Raw genomic sequence first — 21,525 nt, forward strand, 5'->3', positions numbered from 1 at the left:
GTCTCTTCTGATCCTTAGGTATTTCTCGACCTAAAATTCCTAGTAAGAAAACTTCCTTCCTTCCTTCCGAGTCCAGTGTCCTGTTTTTTCTTTAAATTGATTTTGATTACGTTTTGAATTTTTAAAGCAAATTTTCTCCACAGACAATAAACCATTATCTTATAGTTTTCTTTTTGACTTCCCACCCTTCCCTCCCTGACATTTTTATGCATTATAATTATTACCAAACCCCTTAACACTATCTTACCATTTTCTTCCTCTGCTGTTCATATCTCAAATCCTGCTCACAATTTCATGTCGCTTGAATACTTCATCAGATAGTCCAAGAGAGGCCTAAGATTTTCCATAAAAAGTTTGTCCTTTGGATCTCTTAATTTTACAGTCAATTCCGCTATTTCAGCATAGTTGAGAGCCAGCGTGGTGTAGTGGTTAAGAGCGGTAGTCACGTAATCTGGGAAACCGGGTTCGCGTCTCCGCTCCTCCACATGCAGCTGCTGGGTGACCTTGGGCCAGTCACACTTCTCTGAAGTCTCTCAGCCTCACTCACCTCACAGAGTGTTTGTTGTGGGGGAGGAAGGGAAAGGAGATTGTTAGCCGCTTTGAGACTCCTGAAGGGGAGTGAAAGGCGGGATATCAAATCCAAACTCTTCTTCTTCTTCGTCCATTAATTTTAGAAGCTATTCTTCTTTAGTTGGAATCCCTCTATACATTTCCACATGTAGAGACTTGTTGGATACATAAAAATATAAAAGTCAGATTCTTCAGAATATCTGTCCCAATTACCCCTCGCAGAAAGCCTTCGGGTTTTTTGGGGGATAACCAGTTTCCCCTTCTTTAGGGGAAGCTATGGAAAGTTAATTTAAAATTTACAGATTGTTGTACATTAAAAGAGAATTACATGAAGATGATGTATAGATGGTACTTAACAGCATATAAAATTGCAAAAATGTATAGAGATAGATCAGGTATTTGTTGGAAGTGTAAAATGATGGATGGAACTTTTACAGTGGTGCCCCGCAAGACGAATGCCTCGCAAGACAAAAAACTCGCTAGACGAAAGGTTTTTCCGTTCGCGATTTGCCTCGCAAGACGAATTTCCCCTATGGGCTTGCTTCGCAAGACGAAAACGTCTCGCGACTTTTTTTCTTTGACTAAAAACAAAGACATGTTTTGTTTATAAAGTTAATTTATTTTCCCTTAAATTTTTGAACTGCTCTTTACAGTATGTGTGACTTTAAAGAGCAGTTAATAAACTGTTGTTGTACCAAATTTGGCTTTGTTTGGACTTTTTTTGACCATAGGAACGCATTAATTGATTTTCAATGCATTCCTATGGGATTTCGTGCTTCGCAAGACGAAAAATTCGTTAGACGACAAAAATTGCGGAACGAATTAATTTCGTCTTGCGGGGCACCACTGTATTCATATGTGGTGGACCTGCAGAAAGGCAAAAAGGTTATTGGGAAATGATTTATAATGAGTTAAAAAACGTTTAAAGTGATGATTCCCAAGTAACCTGAGGCCTTTCTGTTAGGTATAATTAGACCAGAGCTTCCAGAGGAATTGTTTAATTTGTTTATGCATGCTATGGCGGTGGCCAGAATAGTCTGAGTGTGAAAATGGAGAGGAAATCCCGACGAAAGAAGAATGACTTATGAAGGTGATTGAATATGCTGAAATGGCTAGACTAACTGAGAATTAAAGAACAGAATGAAGAAAAATTTCTTGAAGAATTGTAATATTTGGGGGGGGGGAAATCATGGTGATGTTAAAATGTATTGAGGATTTGAAGTATTGCAATGAATGAGAAGTGGTAATTTAATAATCTATAGTTAACATATATACAGTGGTATCTTGGTTCTCGAATTTAATCCCTTCCGGGAGTCTGTTCGACTCCTGAAACTGTTCGAAAACCAAGACATGGCTTCCAATTGGCTGCAGGAGCTTCCTGCGCTCAATTGGAAGCCGCGTAGGACGTTCAGCTTCTGAGAAACATTTGCAAACCGAAACATTCCTGTCCAGGTCTGCGGCGTTTGGGAGCAAATTTGTTCGGGAGCCAAGCTATTCAACTACCAAGGTACCACTGTAATGGGTAAAATATAAGTAATAAAGCATCTTTATAAGGCAAGAAAAGAACACCATGGAAAAGTGGATGGGAAGTCAACAGATAATAAGATATATGTTTTGATGGTTGTCTAAAAGAATTTGTAAAATTTGAAAAGCTAATAAAAAATGTTAATTTGCAAAATCTAACAAAAATGTCAATAATAGGCTATAAACGAATGATATGTTAATAATAAACGTCTTCTTTAATTTGTTATCAGTGCCCTGTGTCCTTTGAGGATGTGGCTGTGTTCTTTGCAGAAGAGGAGTGGTCTTTGCTGGATCCTGACCAGAGAGCTCTGCATAGCGAAGTCATGGAGGACAATTGCCTGATGGTCACCTCTCTTGGTAAGGCTCCCTTGTTTCCCTCGCTCTTTCCCAACATCAGGGTCTTTTCCAGGGAGTCTTCTCTTCTCATGAGGTGGCCAAAGTACTGGAGCCTCAGCTTCACGATCTGTCCTTCCAGTGAGCACTCAGGGCTGATTTCCTTCAGAATGGAGAGGTTGGATCTTCTTGCAGTCCATGGGGCTCTCAAGAGTCTCCTCCAGCAGTGGCGTAGCGTGGGGGGTGCAGGGGGGCCCGGCCGCACCGGGCGCAACATCACGGGTTAGGGGGCGCAAATTACTTGCCTTGCCCGGGTGCTGACAACCCACGCTACGCCACTGTCCTCCAGCACCATAATTCAAAAGCATCAATTCTTCGGCAATCAGCCTTCTTTATGGTGCAGCTCTCACTTCCATACATCACTACTGGGAAAACCATAACTTTAACTGTACGGACCTTTGTTGGCCAGGTGATGTCTCTGCTTTTTAAGATGCTGTCTAGGTTTGTCATTGCTTTTCTCCCAAGAAGCAGGCGTCTTTTAATTTCGTGGCTGCTGTCACCATCTGCAGTGATCATGGAGCCCAAGAAAGTAAAATCTCTCACTGCCTCCATTTCTTCCCCTTCTTATTTGCCAGGAGGTGATGGGCCCAGTGGCCATGATCTTCGTTTTTTTGATGTTGAGCTTCAGACCATATTTTGCGCTCGTTACAAAGACTATAAACACACAGTATATACAGAAATGAAAGCACACCCACCACATGTGGTAGAATATGCCTTCCTTCTCTTTACATTTCCAACATATGTTTTGTGTACAACATATGTTTTGGGCTCTCTTACCTTTTCCCTCTCTTCACTCCACAGTGCATGGAAAGCACTTCCGCCATCGTTTGGACCACACGACCCACCAAACCATCCACACGTTAGAGAAGCCGTATCAGTGCTTCGTGTGCGGCAGGAAGTTCATCCAAAAGGGAAGTCTCACTGAACATCAGAGAATCCACACAGGGGAGAAACCGTATCAGTGCTCGGAGTGCGGAAAGAGCTTTGGCCAGAAGTCCCAGCTCACTTTTCACCAGAGAACTCATTCGGGGAAGAAACCTTATCAATGCCCGAAGTGCGGAAAGAGCTTCGTTCACCATTCGACCTTTTCTTGCCATCAGAAAGTTCACTTTCGGGAGAAATTGTATAAATCGGGGGCGGGCAACATCAGGCCTCTCTACCCTGCGCTTGGCACCTGCCCCACACCAGGGCCCCCCTCCCCAGCCCCTGCCCCCCCAATGACCCTGCTGTTTCTGCCTACCTGGAATGTGTCCTTCAACTCCAACAATGCCCCTTGAATGTCTGTATCGAGGATAGAGAAGGTGTTGAAACTGGCCGGCTGTCATGTCTGGCATGTCAGGCTATGAGAAAGTTCACTGCAGAGGACTCTCTTATGCAACTGGGCCCAGGACAGATCTCTTAAATCAGCTTGTGGAAAGAAGGGAGCTTCATTCCGCCTGATTTAGGTGTGCGAGTGATCTCTACAGGGAGCTTTTCCGTGCTTCAGAGCCCAGCGCTAAGCAGGATTGATCAGTCCTGCTCCCCACCCACATAGACCAGCTTTGGACAGGTGAACAATGACAGCAAATGATTGACAGGTGGGTGGGCTCGCCCACAAGTCAGAAGTTGGCTCAGGTTGGTGGGGTGAAGTGTGGAGATATCTGGTCCCCCAGGCAGAAAAAGGGTTCTCTACCCACTCGGGTGGGGCGCGGGTGGCGCTGTGGGTTAAACCGCAGATCCTAGGACTTGCTGATCAGAAGGTCAGCGGTTCACTCCCGTTGCTCGGTCCCTGCTCCTGCCCACCTAGCAGTTTGAAAGCACGTCAAAGTGCAAGTAAATAAATAGGTACCACTCTGGTGGGAAGGTAAACGGCATTTCCGTGCGCTGCTTTGGTTTGCCAGAAGCGGCTTAGTCATGCTGGCCACATGACCCGGAAGCTGTATGCCTGCTCCCTCGGCCAATAAAGCGAGATGAGCGCCGCAACCCCTGAGTCGGCCATGACTGGACCTAATGGTCAGGGATCCCTTTACCTTTACCTTTACTCACTGGGGTAAGTTACCGGTTTTCCTTTACCGATTTACTAGATACTGGCATTTTGAGACCGCATATGGCAGCCATTCTGTGATTGGCCATGCCCAGGAGAGCAGCCATTTTAGAGTGGCACCCATGTCACTTTCTCTACGTTCCAAAGGTTGCAGAGAAAGGCGTAAGAAGAATGGAGAGCCTGCCGTATCGCCAGGCTCATACTGGATAGCTCAGTTGGTGCTGATAACGCCAAGGTTGCAGGTTCGAGCCGTGAATGGGGCAACTGCATATTCCTGCGTTGCAGGAATTGCAGGACTCAGGGTCCCTTCTTGCCCTACAATCTATGATTTCTAAACTGCCATCTATCCACAGCTGATCCATCAGGCTACAGTGGCTGGAGGGAACTACAGGGCTTCTCCATTGGAGAACAATTTTGGGTTCCTCCGTTTGAGCTGTTTGCATTCCAGCTGGTCATTGCTATTATTCAGTGACTAAGAAACAGCTCCTGCGCTCCCTTCTCCTATTTCCTTCCCCTCCTGTTTCCTTTTCTGTTGTGGCTCTTCAAATGTAAGCAGATAATGCTCTTACGCTACTGACATTTGTAAGCTGGTGCTTGCAAATGTTTCCGGGTTGCACATCAAATAAATGCTTCCTCTATCTTTATAAGTGGATTGCAGAGAAGAAAATACATATTGCAATTTAAAAAAAGAGAGGTGTCCTGGGTGTTGCATGGAGACCTGAAAGGTGGGATAGGAATTGTGTTTATACACACACACACACACACACACACACACACACACTCTTCCTAACCCACCTTGTTTAGTCGTTTAGTCGTGTCCGACTCTTCGTGAGCCCACGGACCAGAGCACGCCAGGCACTCCTGTCTTCCACTGTCTCCCGCAGTTTGGTCAAAGTCATGTTGGTAGCTTTGAGAACACTGTCCAGCCATCTCGCCCTCTGTCCTCCCCTTCTCCTTTTGCCCTCAATCTTTCCCAACATCAGGGTCTTTTCCAGGAAGTCTTCTCTTCTCATGAGGTGGCCAAAGTATTGGAGCCTCAGCTTCAGGATCTGTCCTTCCAGTGAGCACCCAGGGCTGATTTCCTTCAGAATGGATAGGTTTGATCTTCTTGCAGTCCGTGGGACTCCCAAGAGTCTCCTCCAACACCATAATTCAAAAGCATCAATTCTTCGGCAATCAGCCTTCTTCTCACTTCCATACATCACTACTGGGAAAACCATAGCTTTAACTATACAGACCTTTGTTGGCAAGGTGATGTCTCTGCTTTTTAAGATGCTGTCTAGGTTTGTCATTGCTTTTCTCCCAAGAAGCAGGCGTCTTTTAATTTTGTGACTACTGTCACCATCTGCGGTGATCATGGAGTCCAAGAAAGTAAATTCTCCTTCATAGATCACTGCCTTGCCGTGGCGAAGGGGCTTGAATAACTCAGAGAAGCTATGAGCTATGCTGTGCTGTGCAGGGCCACCCAAGATGGACAGGAGAGTTTTGACCAAACGTGATCCACCTGGAGCAGGAACCAGCAAGCCACTCCAGTATCCCTGCCAAAAAAAACTCCATGGACAAAGACAACAGGATTTCTGTCTCCCAACCCTGAACATTAGCAGGGACTGGCCCAATATCACCCAGGGAGCTTCATTCATGGCTGAGTTAGGGGAATCTGAACCCGGGTCTCCCAGGTCCTAGTCCAGCACTTGATAACCACCACACCACATTGACTCTGCAAGGTTGTTGTTAAAATTTGTATATCCCCCTTCATCTGTAGATCTCAGGGCAGTTCACAACGTTGGAGGTTTATAAGCAGAGTTTGGCTGGCCATCTGTCATGGATGCTCTAGTTGAGATTCCTGCATTGCAGCGCGTTGGACTAGATGACCCTTGGGGTCCCTCCAACTATGATTCCGTGAGAAAATTACCATTGAAAAAGCACAAACACATAATAAAAATAAGAACAAAAATTCTGAGTGGGACTAAGTTGAATACTACCCAGAGCCCCCAGGAGAGCCTCTCGCCACCCCACCCAAAAAACCCACAAATACACATTATAATTTCCGCCCCTTCAAGTGTCTCAGGGACGTCCCTGATTTAGAGAAGCCCATGCCGGTCTCTAATCTGATCCTGGAATGTCCCACTTTTCCTTAGGATGTCCGTATTTTCATTGGAGAAACGTTGGAGGGCGTGGAGTAATCTGACCCCCGAGCCGTCTGAAGTCAATCCTGTATAGGGAAGGGGTTTTTTTATTTAAAAAAACAAAGTTTAATGTTTTATAATGTTTTTATATATGTTGGAAGCCGCCCAGAGTGGCTGGGACATAAATAGTAAACTTTTTATGGAATGGGATGTCCTTATTTTCATCGGAGAAATGTTGGAGGGTATGCAATTTAGGACTACATAAACTCTTAGATGACACCTGTATTGGGAAGTTTTTAATGTTTGATGCTTTATTATGTTTTATATGTCCTGTAAGCCGCCCAGAGTGGCTGGGGAAATAATAATAATGATGATGATGACTGGAGTATAATATTATTATTATATGTACCCAGATGAGCAGGAAATAATAATCGTAATCATAACAACAGCTGGAGTATATTATTATTATTATTATTATTATTATTATTATTATTATTATTATTATTATTATTATTATTATTATTATTATTATTCATACCCAGATGAGTGGGTAATAATAATAATAATAATAATAATAATAATAATAATAAAGTAATGGCTGGGTATAATATTATTATTATACCCCAGAAGGGCGCGGAATAATAATAAATATATAAATAAATAAAACATATTTAAGATCAGCGTTTGGGCCAAAGGATAAGCCCCCGCCCCCCCGCGTGTGCTTTCTTTGCTCCTACTGGGAGGCAGGCAGCATCGCGTGGGCGTCTAAGGGTTAAGGGAAACAAGCGGAGCCAGATTCCTAGAGCGGAAGGCAGCTTCTTCCGGGTGTAGAGAGAGGAAAGGGCGGCGCTCGCGGGGGTGCAAGGGCGCCTCCTGGCGGTGCTCCTTCCTGCCTTCCCACTCCTTCTCCTCCCGGAGGGGGAAAATGGCTTTTGTCTTCCCCGAGGGCTGCCTGGGCGCCTCCCTGCCGGGCTTGGCTCTGGTGGGTCGCCCTGCTCTGGCCCCCTCTCTCCCCCCCCCTTGGGCTTTGGAGGGATGCGGGGCAGGTGGGGGTCAAGGGGGTAGAGGAATCCGCTGGTTGGGGGTCCAGGGATGGATGGCTTCACCCTATAGGGAGGCGTGGGGTACGGGAGGCACCCCGTTTATTCCCATAGGGAAGTGGGCATTGGCATGGGACAGACCCCTCTGCATGTCCCCCTATAGGGAGGTGTGGGGTGGCACTGACATTTCCCTCTGCATTGACATTCAATGCTCTTTTAAAATGTTCTGGGGAGGGAGGTTATTGGGGCGGGTTTGTTTCTGTTTTCATTGTGTTGTTGTTGTTTTTATTTTTATTAGGTATTTTGTGGTTTTATATCTCGATTTTGTTCTGTGAACCACCCTAAAACCCCCTGGGTATAAATTTAATAAATAATGCAGTGGTACCTCGGGTTAAGGGACACAGGTGGCGCTGTGGGTTAAACCACAGAGCCTAGGACTTGCCGATCAAAAGGTCAGCGGTTCGAAACCCCGCGACGGGGTGAGCTCCCGTTGCTCGGTCCCTGCTCCTGCCAACCTAGCAGTTCGAAAGCACGTCAAAGTGCAAGTAGATAAATAGGTACCACTCCGGCGGGAAGGTAAATGGTGTTTCTGTGCGCTGCTCTGGTTTCGCCAGAAGCGGCTTAGCCATGCTAGCCACATGACCCGGAAGCTGCACACTGGCTCCCTCGGCCAATAAAGCGAGATGAGCACCACAACCCCAGAGTCGGCCACTATTGGACCTAATGGTCGGGTCTCTTTACCCTTTACCTCGGGTTACTTTCAGGTTACAGACACTTCAGGTTACAGACTCCGCTAACCCAGAAATAGTACCTCGGGTTAAGACCTTTGCTTCAGGTTGAGAACAGAAATCACGTGGCGGCGGCAGCGGGAGGCCCCATTAGCTAAAGTGGTAGCTCAGGTTAAGAACAGTTTCAGGTTAAGAACGGACCTCCGGAACGAATTCAGTACTTAACCCGAGGTACCACTGTAATCTATTTTGTGTTTTTATATTACGATAAAATATAATATAAGAGACCTGCGGGTATAGGGCGTTATACAAGTTTGTTTAATAATAATAACAATTACACCCAAAAGTTATGTTGGGGGTGTGTGGAGAATGCAGAGAAGAGAAATGCAGAGGAATTCAGAGGACACCCCCCATTTCACCCCATAGGGAGGTGATCTGAGCCCCTGGCCCATCCACCACCCCTCCCCATCAGCAACTGCAAAGGAAGGTGGGGGGAGCTTCTTTCCTTTCTCCTTGGCCCACCCATGTGTCTCCTTTACAGCGGTTCTCAGCCTGTGGGTCCCCACATATTGTTGGACTACCACTCCCATCATCCGTGAGCTCTAGCCTTGCTAGCTAGGGGTGGTGGGAGTTGTAGTTCAACAACATCTGGGGACCCACAGGTTGAGAAAGGCTGTTCTAGGCCATTGACACCTGGTATATGTCAGATTATATCTATCAGTATATTAACAATCAACCCTATTCTTCAGCTCATAAATTGTTTTAACTGATTTTTAACGTGTTTTTTTACACTGTTGCAAACCTGCCCATGTCATGGTACAGAATACTTGACTTTTTATTTTTCCATGAGGTTCTGGGGGAGGGACGACGGCAAAAGAGGGCTGGGGACTTAAGAGGAACAGCAAGAAAAGGAAAGAATAAATACTTGATCATGCAGCGTGACTAGGAGAGATGCTGCATCTTCTCACCCACAACCAGATTGAAGGTTTTGGTTTGTGGCCTTGAGACACAGCAGCCTCCTCTTCCAATCTCTAGCTTCTCTTCGAGTTTTGCTTTTTCTTCTAGAATGAAACTTGATTGCTGGCTGGAGTCATTCACATAAGTCTTTCTTTTCCGACAATTTGTGTAAACAAATGTTTTGGCTTGGCAGGACGTGGTGGAACCTCCAATTCTGTCTGTCTTTGCCTGGAGACAGGCATTGGCAGAAGAAGGCAGATTTCACCATTCAGCCTTCGTGGAGGCTTCCTTGGAGCACAGATCAACGGTGGGAGAAGAAGACTCAGCTGCTCGCAGAGCAGGAAAAGGCCCCCTTATCAGTGGGGAATTCTGGGAAAGAACACTGCCTAAAAACATGGAGGAGGAGGAGACCCTCAGCTCGGACGTACAACGCCGGCGCTTCAGGCAGTTCCGCTACCAGGAGGCCGAGGGACCCCGAGAGGTTTGCAGCCGACTCCACGATTTCTGCTGTCGTTGGCTAAAGCCAGGGCAGTACACCAAGACTCAGATCCTAGACCTGGTGATCTTGGAGCAGTTCCTGGCTGTCCTCCCCCCGGAGATGGAGAACTGGGTCAGGGAATGTGGAGTGGAGACCAGTTCCCAGGCGGTGGCCCTGGCCGAAGGTTTCCTTCTGAGTCAGGCGGAGGAGAAGAAGCAGTTAGAGCAACAGGTGAGAGGGTTTCATCCTGGTAGTTCCAAGGTGCTGAGAATCCTTAAGAACTCGACTGATTCCCCAGCTTTCCCTAGAAATCATCCAATAGCCAGCACCCCCAAGCTTTTGCTTCTGCCATTCTTTTTGCAATCCTTCTCCCCATTCTATGTTTGAATTCACTTTCCTCTTTCAGGTCAAAGTTCTTCTTGGACAAGCAGTTCCTGATTTCTTTGAGGTGGAGAGGATTCTGTTGGGCACCGGACAGAGGTCACTGGGTAAGGGAGAAGGAGGTGGACTTGCCTCTATTGATTATACAATACAGTTGTACCTTGAAAGTCAAACGGAATTCGTTCCGGAAGTCTGTTCGGCTTTCAAAACATTTGAATACCAAAACGCGGCTTCTGATTGGCTGCAGAAAGTTCCAGCAGCCAATTGGAAGCCCCGTCGGACGTTCGGCTTCCAAAAATAGTTCGCAAACCGGAACAGTGACTTCCGGGTTTGTGACGTTTGGGAGCCAAAACGTTTGAGAACTAAGCTGTTTGGCTTCCAAGGTACGACTGTAAATTTGTGGGCTGCTTTCATCTTTTTTTATTTTTTTTTCAATGACACAATCCTGAAAAGCTTGGTATGTTTGTGTCCAAGAGCCCAGATGGGGAGAGAGTTGTTTCCACACCACCGACCTGTAAAATGGGTATAAATATCCAGAAATGCATGCAACAGCTAAATATTTTTTGTAGCACCCACAAGCACGGTATTTTTCGCTCTATTAGACGCACCGGACCATAAGACGCACCTAGTTTTTAGGGGGGGAAAACAAGAAATAAGAAAGCAACGCAAAGCATCCCGAGCTAAGAGGGAGCGCTCCTGCATCTTCGCTCAGGAGCTTTGCTGGGCTATCCCTGTGCACCGATCCCGCTTGCCCTCCTGGCTTCAGTGAAAGCAAGCCTACTGGCTTTCCTCCCGCAAGAGCCGCACACTCTTTAAAGGGAGCGCGGCTCTTGGGGGCTTTTCTGGGAGGTGGGGGAAGGGACAGAGCCGCGTGCTCTGTCCCTTCCCCCACCTCCCGCAAAAGCCAGGGATAGCCGTGCAAAGCCTCCGCAGGACAGTGGGATGAAGGTGCCCCGCGGAGGCTTGTCGAGGTAAGCCCTGGTTGCTCTGCCAGCACCCGGGGTTTCCCCCGCCAGCCGAAAGAGCGGCTCAGGAGCGTGCACCTGCACGCAGCCTGCCCACTGCTCCCAGGGCTGGAGGGGGAAGCCCGGGTTTCCCCTGCCAGCCCCAAAGCAGCTCAGGAGCGTGCCGCACTCCTGCAATTTAGCTCTAGGGACCACACATTCACTCCATAAGACGCACAGACATTTCCCCTTAGTTTTCAAGAGGAATAAAGTGCGTCTTATGGAGCGAAAAATACGGTAACTTAGATGCGCATTGTAACTGAGACGAGCACCTCCTACCGACCTCCTTTCATCTTTGTCTCTGACAGGCGATGGAGCGATACCAGAAATGCTTACTCAGTCAACTCTTCTGTGTCCTGGAGGAGAAGCAGCAGACACAGGAGCTGAGCCGGTATGGAGAAATATCGCTGGCTGCGCCTGTCCCACCCCTCTTGCCTCCTTAGGCCTAGAATGAACCTCTTTTCTTCTTTTTAACTGCATAGTTCAGTCAGTAGAGCACAAGACTTTTAATCTGAGGGTTGTGGGTTCAAGCCCCACGTTGGGCAAAAAGATTCCTGCGTTGCAGAGGGTTTGACTAGATGACCCTCAGGTTCCCTTCCAATTCTACAATTCTATGAGTCTTTGCTTCAGTCAAAACTGCAGGCAAGGAAGTAGTGGTTGCTGGTACCCCTTGGGACTGGTGGGGGGGGGGTTAAAGGCAACCTTTATTTAAAAAAAACCCAGAAGCCTTTCTCTGAGGGATAATAGGACAGGATATAGCAAAAGACCGGAAGAAACTACAGTGGTACCTCGGGTTACAGATGCTTCAGGTTACAGACTCCGCTAACCCAGACATAGTACCTCGGCTTAAGAACTTTGCTTCAGGATGAGAACAGAAGCGGCAGCAGGAGGCCCCATTAGCTAAAGTGGTACCTCGGGTTAAGAACAGTTTCAGGTTAAGAACTGACCTCCAGAATGAATTAAATTCTTAATCCGAGGTACCACTGTACTTATGTATGCAAGCACAGCAGCCAGGATGCTTTATGCGCAGAGATGGAAGCAAGATACCGTCCCAACCAAGAAAGAATGGCAGGCAAAATTAATGGAATACGTAGAAATGGCAAAACTTACGGGGATGAGAAATCATCTGAAGGCAGCCCTGTTTAGGCAAGCTTTTAATGTTTAATAGACTATTGTATTTTAATACTCTGTTGGAAGCCGCCCAGAGTGGCTGGGGAAACCCAGCCAGATGGGCAGGGTATAAATAATAAATTATTATTATTATTATTATTAATCAAGAAAAAAGTGTTTTTATTAAAGAATGGGGATGTTACATATATTTTTAAAAAAGAATCATTGTAAACAACTAAATACATTAGCAGGATTAATATAAAATCAAGCAGTTGGGGGGAAAGAAGATCTATCTATCTATCCATCTATTTGTCAGGAGTTCATCCTACACTCGAGTAGGACCTTGGCAGAGACACATGCCCAACTGGCATGTTTTCTCCCTCCTGGTCGTTCGTTCGGGAGCTTCAAAAGCTTTCTTCTGCCCGAACATCACAGCAACTGATGCCAACCGACACCGGCACACTTAGGGATCGGCAGAGTTTGTGCAACTTTTGTGACGGACATCAGCAACTCAGCATTTTGGCTAATCTACTTTATTTACATATAAACACACACGGAGCACTGCAACATGGCTCCCTCCCTCTCTAGCGTCAGACAGCAAAGAGAGAGAGAACAAAGGACAATAGTCCCACTTCACGGAACACAGTAACAAACATCCTGTCTCCGTCACTTCCCACTCTGTGGAGTCAATGTGAAAGACAGCAATCCCATGACTGCAATCATGGAGCAGGAATTCTAACACTATCATCTATCTATCTAAAAGATGTTATGGGAGAGGTACAGTTTAATTAAACGAATTCACTACGTAACCAGAGAAGGAGTGGAGGGAAGTTGAAATGAAAGATACAAATGTAAAGGAGACTCTTGTTGTTAAATTGAAAACTATATATATATGGGGTAGAAGGCGGGGAGCCCAACAGCAGGTGACGGCAGAGTCAATAACAGGCACCTCCAACTAATTCTTCCTCCTCCCTGCTAAGTCCTATAAGGGGCAACATTGGGACTAAGGAGGAGGAGGTCGATTTGCTATTCCACCTCAGTTTTAACTAACCCAGGCAGGAGAGACTGGGATTGTTGGGGAGGGCAGCGCCCCATTTTCCAAAATAGACCAGTCTCCACGGCTAGGAAGCCTGCAAATGTCTCTCCCCACCCCCAAATTATGCAAGATAATATCCAGCTGCCTTTCCTGGGTGAGCCTTTTGGATTCAGCTAGTAGATCATCTTTTATGTGATCTATAAAGCAGCAAACATTTCTCTCTTTTTCCCCCAGGGTCCAGTGTCATTTGAGGAGGTTGCTGTGTTTTTCACAGAGGAGGAGTTGCCTCTGCTGGATCCTGACCAGAAAGCTCTACACAGGGAAGTTATGGAGGAGAATTATGGGATGGTGGCCTCTTTTGGTAAGCCCCTCTATTTCCCTGGCTGGGAAAATAAGGAACGCGTAATTTCTTTTGCACATTTCCACACTCCAACCATATTTTGGGTAGTGCGGTTCTAGCCATGTCTACTCAGCTAGTAAGTCACATTAAATTCAGCGACGGCAAGCTTATCTTTTTGAGGGAAGCATTTAAAAACAGCTTCGGCTCTGAGCTGGGAGCTGAACCCAGGTCTCTGACAGACTTCATCCAGGTCCAACATTCATAGAGAAGAGTGCCATAATGGCTTTGCTCGGCCTCCACAGTGCGGAGAGAATAGTGCTACCAAAAACCAGTTGCTAGAAACCCTGCACGGCAAGAGTGCCCTTTCCTCAGGTCCTGTTCGCGGGCTTCCGACAGGCATCCTTTGGCCACTGTGAGAACAGGGTGTTGGATCCAACAGACACTTTTTATGTTCTTTTTTTTCTTTTTCTTTTTTAAACATCTTTATTGAACATTCAAAAAGTACATAATTACAGTGGTGCCCCGCAAGACGAATGCCTCGCAAGACGGAAAACTTGCTAGACGAAAGAGTTTTCCGTTTTGGAGGTGCTTCACAAAACGAATCTCCTATGGGCTTGCTTCGCAAGACGAAAATGTCTTGCGAGTTCCTACGGGTTTTTTTTCCTTCCCCCCCTTTTTCTAAGCCGCTAAGCCGCTTATCAGTTGATGCAATAAGCTGCTAAAAGCCGCTAATAGCGCTAATCCGTCAATGGGCTTGCTTCGCAAGACGAAAAAACCGCTAGACGAAGAGAATCACAGAACGGATTCTTTTCGTCTTGCGAGGCACCACTGTACCGTATTTTTCGTTCCATAAGACACACTTTTTCCCTCCTAAAAAGGGGAAGTGTGTGTGCGTCTTATGGAGCGAATGCAGGCGGGAGGCTCTGCTCAGGGCTCCCTTTAAAGAGCCGCACGGAGCGTGTGCGCGGCTCTTTAAAGGGAGCACGCTCTTGGGCAGCCCGTCAGTCGCTTCTCCCACCTCACGGAAAAGCCAGCAAGAGCTACTGCCAGGTTCTGCTCAGCGCTCCCTTGTAAGGGCTCCCTTTCATCCCTCATCCTGCTTTGCTGGGAAGCCAGCAGAAGAGGCGCTGCGCAGCTACCGCTTTGCTCTGCTGGCTTCAGCGAGAACTGCGCAGCTTGCTCTGCGAAGCGGGAGGGGGGACGGAAGGGTTTAAAGCAAGAAAAGCGAGAGCCGCTTACATGCTCTGTGCAGAATATTTTTTTTCTTGCTTTCCCCCTCTAAATACTAGGTGCGTCTTGTGGTCAGGTGCGTCTTATGGAGCAAAAAAATATGGTGTATGTGCACTAAACATGGTGAGACATAAATAAAAGGGAGAAAAAGAAGAGAAGCAGAACCCGTGTAGAAGGGAAAATAAAGGGGGGAGGGGAAATAACCCCAAACTGTATATTTTACAAGGTCGTTATTGTACTTCACCAGATCTCAGACCTATTACAGTATTTGTAAGAATGAATTCCAAATATCATTGAGTTTGTCCATGGCAAGTCTGCGTTTATATGCAAGTTGTTCGTATGTTGCGAGTTTGTATAAGTCTTCGATCCAATCGTAGAAGGGAGCCGCATTTTATTTTTCCAATTCATCAGTATCAGTCTTTTTGCTGTGGTCAGGGCAGGGAGAGTCCACTCGTATTGTCCTTTCGTAAGGTTCCATGTGCTGGGTATGTACCGTATTTTTTGCACCATAACACTCACTTTTTTCCTCCTAAAAAGTAAGGGGAAATGTCTGTGCATGTTATGAAGGGAATGCCTACGGGTGGCATGCCTATGGATTTTCCTCCTCTAAAAACTACGTGCGTGTTATGGTCGGGTGCGTGTTATAGAGCGAAAAATACGGTAATTCAAGGGGATATTTTGCTCTGTAAATGTAAGCTTGTTCCATACAGTTCTGTTAATAGTTTCAGTTCTTAGGTTTATAGCATACCAGTTGCAGGGAATTTTGGGAGGCTTGGAGTCCAATGCTCTAACCATTACACTACACCACACCACACAGGCTCCATAAACATCATGAGGACAGTTCTCTGTGTTGGTAGAACCTGAGATTCTTAATCTAATGGGCTGTGGGTTCAAGCCCCACATTGGGCAAAAAGATCCCTGCATTGGAGGGGGTTGGACTTCATTATTATTATTATTATTATTATTATTATTATTATTATTATTTATTACAGTGGTACCTCGGGTTAAGTACTTAATTCGTTCTGGAGGTCCGTTCTTAACCTGAAACTGTTCTTAACCTGAAGCACCACTTTAGCTAATGGGGCCTCCTGCTGCTGCCGGAGCACGATTTCTGTTCTCACCCTGAAGCAAAGTTCTTAACCCGAGGTACTATTTCTGGGTTAGCAGAGTCTGTAACCTGAAGCGTATTTAACCTGAAGCGTATGTAACCTGAGGTACCACTGTATTATTATTATTATTATTATTATTATTATTATTATTATTATTATTATTATAATACTGCCCTAAACCCAGGGGTCTCATTGCGGTCCACAGAATAAAATCAAGATATAAAACCACAAAATACATAATAAAAATAAAAACAACAACCCAATAGCCCCCCCAAACAACAAATTACAATCATAGAATTGTAGAATTGGAAGGGACCCCCAGTATCAACTAGACCAGTGTTTCCCAACCTTTTTTGGGCAACGGCACACCTGTTTAATGAAAAAAATCTCGCGGCACACCACCATTACAGCCCCGTGACGTCAGCGCGCAGCGTCACGCCGGGAGGGACGCACGAAAGTGAAAGTTTTTTCCCTCCCCCTTGCCGGGGAACCTCCAAGCTTTGGGGGTGGGAGGAGGCAGCAGAGCGAGGGACTGAGGGACGGCAGCAACTGAGGCGGCGGTGGCTGTTGTGGTGGTGGCGGCGATAGCGGGCGGAGGAGGGGGCGGCGGCGGGGCTTGAGGAGCCGTCGCCGGGAGTTGCTGCTGCCCGGACATGCCGGCCTCCTCCTCCTCCGCTGTCTCGCGCTCCTCCCTTTTGCACGTGCTGCCCCGCCGCTCGGCACCACCACCGCGGAGCCGCCCCCGGCTCGACGCGGATCCTCGCCGCCGCCGCCTCTCACCGCCCGACTCGCCCGCCTCCCTCCCACGGCACACCAGCCAACGTCTCGCGGCACACTAGTGTGCCGCGGAACACCGGTTGGGAAACACTGAACTAGACTATCATCGTGCAATATATGCCAGTTGCCAGTAAATGCCAGTCAACAGAATGTGTGAAAATTTGCCTTCCGTATATTGCAATGACCTTTATTGCAAAGTGTCATTCTGTTTCCTTGGTGAATGGAGGCTCAATTTCTTCCCCAAGCTCTTATCTCTTTCCCTGTCTTCATTACAGCAGGCGGCGAATGGGAAACTCAGCATAATCGTGACCGACTCCCAAAGGTGTCATCGGAAAGAGACAGATGCAAAAAGAGCAAAACGCACACCGGACAGCTGCCGTATAAATGCTTGGAGTGCGGAAAGAGCTTCAGACTGAGTGCAAGTCTCACAAACCATCAGAGAAGCCACAATGGGGAGAAACCACATAAATGTTTGGAATGCGGAAAGAGCTTCAGTCTGAACAGAGACCTTGCTTATCACCAGATCATTCACACGGGGGAGAAGCCGTTCCAATGCACGGAGTGCGGAAAGACTTTTACTCGAAGCACAAACCTCCGCGGTCATCAGAGAATCCACACAGGCGAGAAACCCTACCAGTGCTTGGTGTGTGGAAAGAGCTTCAGCCAGAAGAAATATCTCACGTCTCATCATCGGATTCACACAGGGGAGAAACCCTATAAATGTCTGGACTGTGGAAAGTGCTTCATTCTGAACAAAGACCTCACTTGCCATCAAAGAATCCACACGGGGGAGAAGCCGTATCAATGTTTGGAATGCGGGAAGAACTTTCGCTTGAACAAAGACCTTGCTTGTCATCAGAGAATTCACACCGGGGAGAAACCGTACCAATGCTTGGAATGTGGAAAGAGCTTCAATAGGAGCACAAACTTCCGCTGTCATCAGAGAATCCACACCGGGGAGAAACCGTATCAGTGCTTGGAGTGTGGAAAGAGCTTCACTCGCAAGGTACATCTCACTTGTCACTCACAAAAATCTCACTCGGGGGAAATCGTACAGGAGATTGGAGATGAGCTGTTCCAGGATTCCTTTGAAATCCTTACCGTGGACATATGAAAAGGAATCCGAGCGAGATAAATTTCACTCTAGAGTCAAACTCGAGTATAATACAGTTAAACCTTGGATCCCAAATGCCTCCGTTTTCGAACATTTCGGCTCCCAAATGACGGAAACTTGGAAGTAAATGCTCCAGTTTTGGAACGTTTTTCAGAAGCTGAATGTCTAACGCAGCCTGCAACCAATCAGAAGCCGCGCCTTGGTTGTCGGAACATTTCAAAAGCCGAATGGGCTTCTGGAACGGATTGTGTTCAACAACCGAGGTTTGACTGTAGCTGTTTTGCAGCCATGGCCGAGATCTGTAAATATGTTGTCTTATTAAAGTTCTCAAGCAATCTTTGTTTCCAGTTAGTTGGTGACAAAACACGGTGGTCCAGAAGTGAGCTTGCAATTTTTGCTGACATATCAGAGAATTAAATCAATAGCTGAATTGGTGGGGAAATTTTAAGCAGATTTATTTTCCCCTAGGAAGCTACTTTATACCAAGTTAGAGCATTGATCCATCTTGCTCAATATTGTCTTCGTTGACTGGTAGTGACGTTATAGGCAGGAAATGTCTTCCAGAGTTGCCCTTCTGTGTGTTGACGTGTCTTCAGTCTCCTCATTGGAAATATACATATTTATACTGGCAATGGGCCAAACATCTCTTTGTATGTTAATCTCAAAGAGTTGCATTCAACTAAGTCCTACTCAGAGTAAACCCTCCGAAATTAATGAACACAATCGTATCCACTAACTCCAGTGGGTCTACTCTTGAGCAGGACTAACGTTGCACACCGCCCAAAGTAAGTGTTTACAATGTTTTGCATTGCTGGTACCTCACACCGCAGAAGTCACAATATTATAACCATTTGTTGAAAATGATGCAAACGTCATTCATACATGGTGGAAAAATAAAATCGCCTATTCCTGTGGAGACGTTATAGCTCAGATGAACAAAAATACTGGCAGTTCCGTATCTGCAATACAGTCGTACCTTGGTTTTCAAACAGCTTAGTCCTCGAACGTTTTGGCTCCCGAACGCTGCAAACCCGGGAGTGTTCCAATTTGTGAACTATTTTTGGAAGCCGGACGTTCAATGGGGCTCCCACAGCTTCCTGCAGCCAATCAGAAGCTGTGTTTTGGTTTTCGAACGTTTTGGAAGTTGAACTTCCAAGGTGCGGCTGTATATATTTTACTTGGTTGCCTCATTGGCGGGGACAGACTATTGCTAGCATGTAACTTTGGTGTTTAAAAGCTTGCACTGGTTGCCCGCTGGGAAAAGGTAAAGGTTCTTGTATTAAGAACCTGGGTGCAGTATATTCTTAGGACTGCCCGATTCCTTATATCCCAGCCCGATCAAGGAGGTCTTCAAAGAAGTCATCTCCATCAGGAGCTATGTGACAATTGTGTGAAACTTCCAGTTATGATCACATACCCTCCAACATCTCTCCAATGAAAATAATGTCCTTAATTCCCCGCCACTCTGGGCTGCTTCCAATATATATAAAAACATAAAACCTTTTAAAAAACTTCCCTATACAGGGCTGCCTTCTTAACAGTTGTATAGTTACTTATCTCCTTGGCTCAGGGGGTCGCATAACTCCATACCGTCCAACATTTCCCTGATGAAAATGGGGATTTTCTAAGGACATTCCAGGATCAATGTAAATCTGGGACTGCCCCTGGAAAATAGGGTCTGAGATCAGTTTTGTTGAGCTTCCTGTGCTCAGTGATGACCTTAAAAAGCTGGCGTTTAAGTAAGCTGTTCTGATTTTATGGTTAGTTTTAGTTTTCTTGTATCTTCTCAACTACACTGCACACCAGTCTTAGAGGCTATGATGTTAAGCGGTATGTAAGTGGCTGAAATAAATTGACAATAAGAAGGGACCCTTTGGAATTGCAGTAAATCTTTTATTTAAACACATAGTGGGAATAGTTCTAGCCACCAAATGGAGGCTCTCTTGTATTCCTCCACAAAAGGATATAGCCTCAGCAGTAATGTTAACAGGATCCACTCATTTATGCGAAGGCAGGCAAAAGAAAGAAATCTCTGAGCAACATGGAAAGCCATTATTGTATCATACTGCAATGTAATATGGATATCAAAGTGATCTGACCGCGCATTGGATTAATGAGTTACCTTGCATATATTAACTCCTATGTAAAGCAAGAACAAGATTGTATAAGTGCAGATTAATTTGGTAACTCCCATTGATGAAACACATTTTATCAGTGAATAATATTATCTGTGACGTGTAAATATTGTGCATTTTGTGATGTGTGTTTTGTATATTTATAATAAAACTCCCCCCCCCCTTAAGTACTTGCAATATGGAACAAAACTATGCCACCGTTTCACTCCTGTTTTCACACTGGAGAATCCATTTGCTGTAAGAATGAAGAAGTCGAGAGTATTCGCCAGAGGTTTCTCTGCCAGTAGCCAGTTGTGCAAAAGTTTTATTTGGTTTTACAAATTCATTCACACAAATAAAATTCTTACAACTGTTAAAATTAAAACAAGATTCTTCCGAATCTTAGGACTTCCCTCCCCACCCCACCCCCGTGGATTCTTAGAATACATTTGTCCACCAAATATTATAAACTCATCCAAATAACAATCTTCCATTACATCCAAAATCTTTGCAACATTGCAAGAGTCGTTTAAAGCCTGCCAAAGAGTCTGAGTGTTTACAGTGTTCTTTTAGATACAATCTAAAATTGTCCCATTCTCTATTGAAGCTTTTATCCTCCTGATTTTCCTGTTCAGTCTTGCCATTCTCTGCCAATAGCCAGGTCAGGCTGACTCTATGCTCTCAGCGTACCAAGATAAACAAGAGGTTTGCTTCAAAGGGTGCATGTTTCACACTTGGCACCTGTCTTGGAAGAAATGCACAGGGGAAGGGGATGGATTGGGGGAATCCTGGTGCTTGGGCTTGCAAGGGTTAATATAAACCATAACTGGTTTCCAGGAGAGGAAGGGAATTTGAGATAAGGGGAGGGGGAGGGTCTTTCCAGGCTCTTATCCTCCAAGGCTTTTCTCCTTTGCAAAGAAGGAGCTTTTGCTTTAGCTGCATCGCTGGAACCTCCTGCAACTTGGTGAGAAAACCCCGATTTGCACATTGGGGGAAAGGCGCTTCGTGGTCCCCCCAAATCAAGAGGTCATTATGATGGGGGGCTAGGTAAAGGTAAAGGGACCCCTGACAATTAGGTCCAGTTGTGACCGACTCGGGTTGTGGCGCTCATCTCGCTTTATTGGCCAAGGGAGCCGGCGTACAGCTTCCGGGTCATGTGGCCAGCATGACCAAGCCGCTTCTGGTGAACCAGAGCAGCGCATGGAAACGCCGTTTACCTTCCCGCCGGAATGGTACCTATTTATCTACTTGCACTTTGACATGCTTTTGAACTGCTAGGTTGGCAGGAGAGGGACCAAGCAACGGGAGCTCACCCCGTGGTGGAGATGCATTTTCTATCCTGGGTGCGGGTAATCAACCATACTTCAATGTGAGTTAATCCCCTTTAATTAGGCACTGGCGTTAACCACCTTCCTGCCTGACGCAGGTGTGTGCCATTCAGACATGCAACTGCAGGCACGTGTTGAGGCTG

At 46.2% G+C, this 21,525-nt stretch overlaps 2 protein-coding genes across 4 annotated transcripts; both read left to right on the forward strand.

Annotated features, from left to right (window-relative positions):
- The first annotated feature begins 1,425 nt into the window (after nucleotides 1-1,425).
- On the forward strand, nucleotides 1,426-5,177 carry LOC308581152 (uncharacterized protein). The gene is made up of 3 exons (XM_081183656.1): nucleotides 1,426-1,660; nucleotides 2,325-2,451; nucleotides 3,289-5,177. Exons 1-3 carry the CDS (start codon nucleotides 1,655-1,657, stop codon nucleotides 3,762-3,764), a joined length of 609 nt encoding a protein of 202 aa, XP_081039782.1. The 5' UTR covers nucleotides 1,426-1,654; the 3' UTR covers nucleotides 3,765-5,177.
- Nucleotides 5,178-7,460: 2,283 nt separating this feature from the next.
- LOC308580665 (uncharacterized protein) lies at nucleotides 7,461-20,267 on the forward strand. Of its 3 annotated transcripts, none has more exons than XM_081182644.1 (6): nucleotides 7,461-7,618; nucleotides 9,555-10,070; nucleotides 10,246-10,342; nucleotides 11,533-11,615; nucleotides 13,605-13,731; nucleotides 17,102-20,267. In XM_081182644.1, the coding sequence occupies exons 1-6, from the start codon at nucleotides 7,562-7,564 to the stop codon at nucleotides 17,938-17,940; spliced, it is 1,719 nt and encodes a 572-aa protein (XP_081038770.1). In that variant the 5' UTR covers nucleotides 7,461-7,561; the 3' UTR covers nucleotides 17,941-20,267. The 3 variants fall into 3 exon arrangements, with proteins under 3 accessions (XP_081038770.1, XP_081038771.1, XP_081038772.1); XM_081182645.1 differs by having other exon boundaries at nucleotides 17,105-20,267; XM_081182646.1 differs by having other exon boundaries at nucleotides 10,246-10,327.
- The last annotated feature ends 1,258 nt before the right edge of the window (nucleotides 20,268-21,525 follow it).

The sequence above is a fragment of the Podarcis bocagei genome (genome assembly GCF_964188305.1).
Source record: "Podarcis bocagei genome assembly, chromosome: 2".
In the NCBI taxonomy this organism is placed as follows: domain Eukaryota; kingdom Metazoa; phylum Chordata; class Lepidosauria; order Squamata; family Lacertidae; genus Podarcis; species Podarcis bocagei.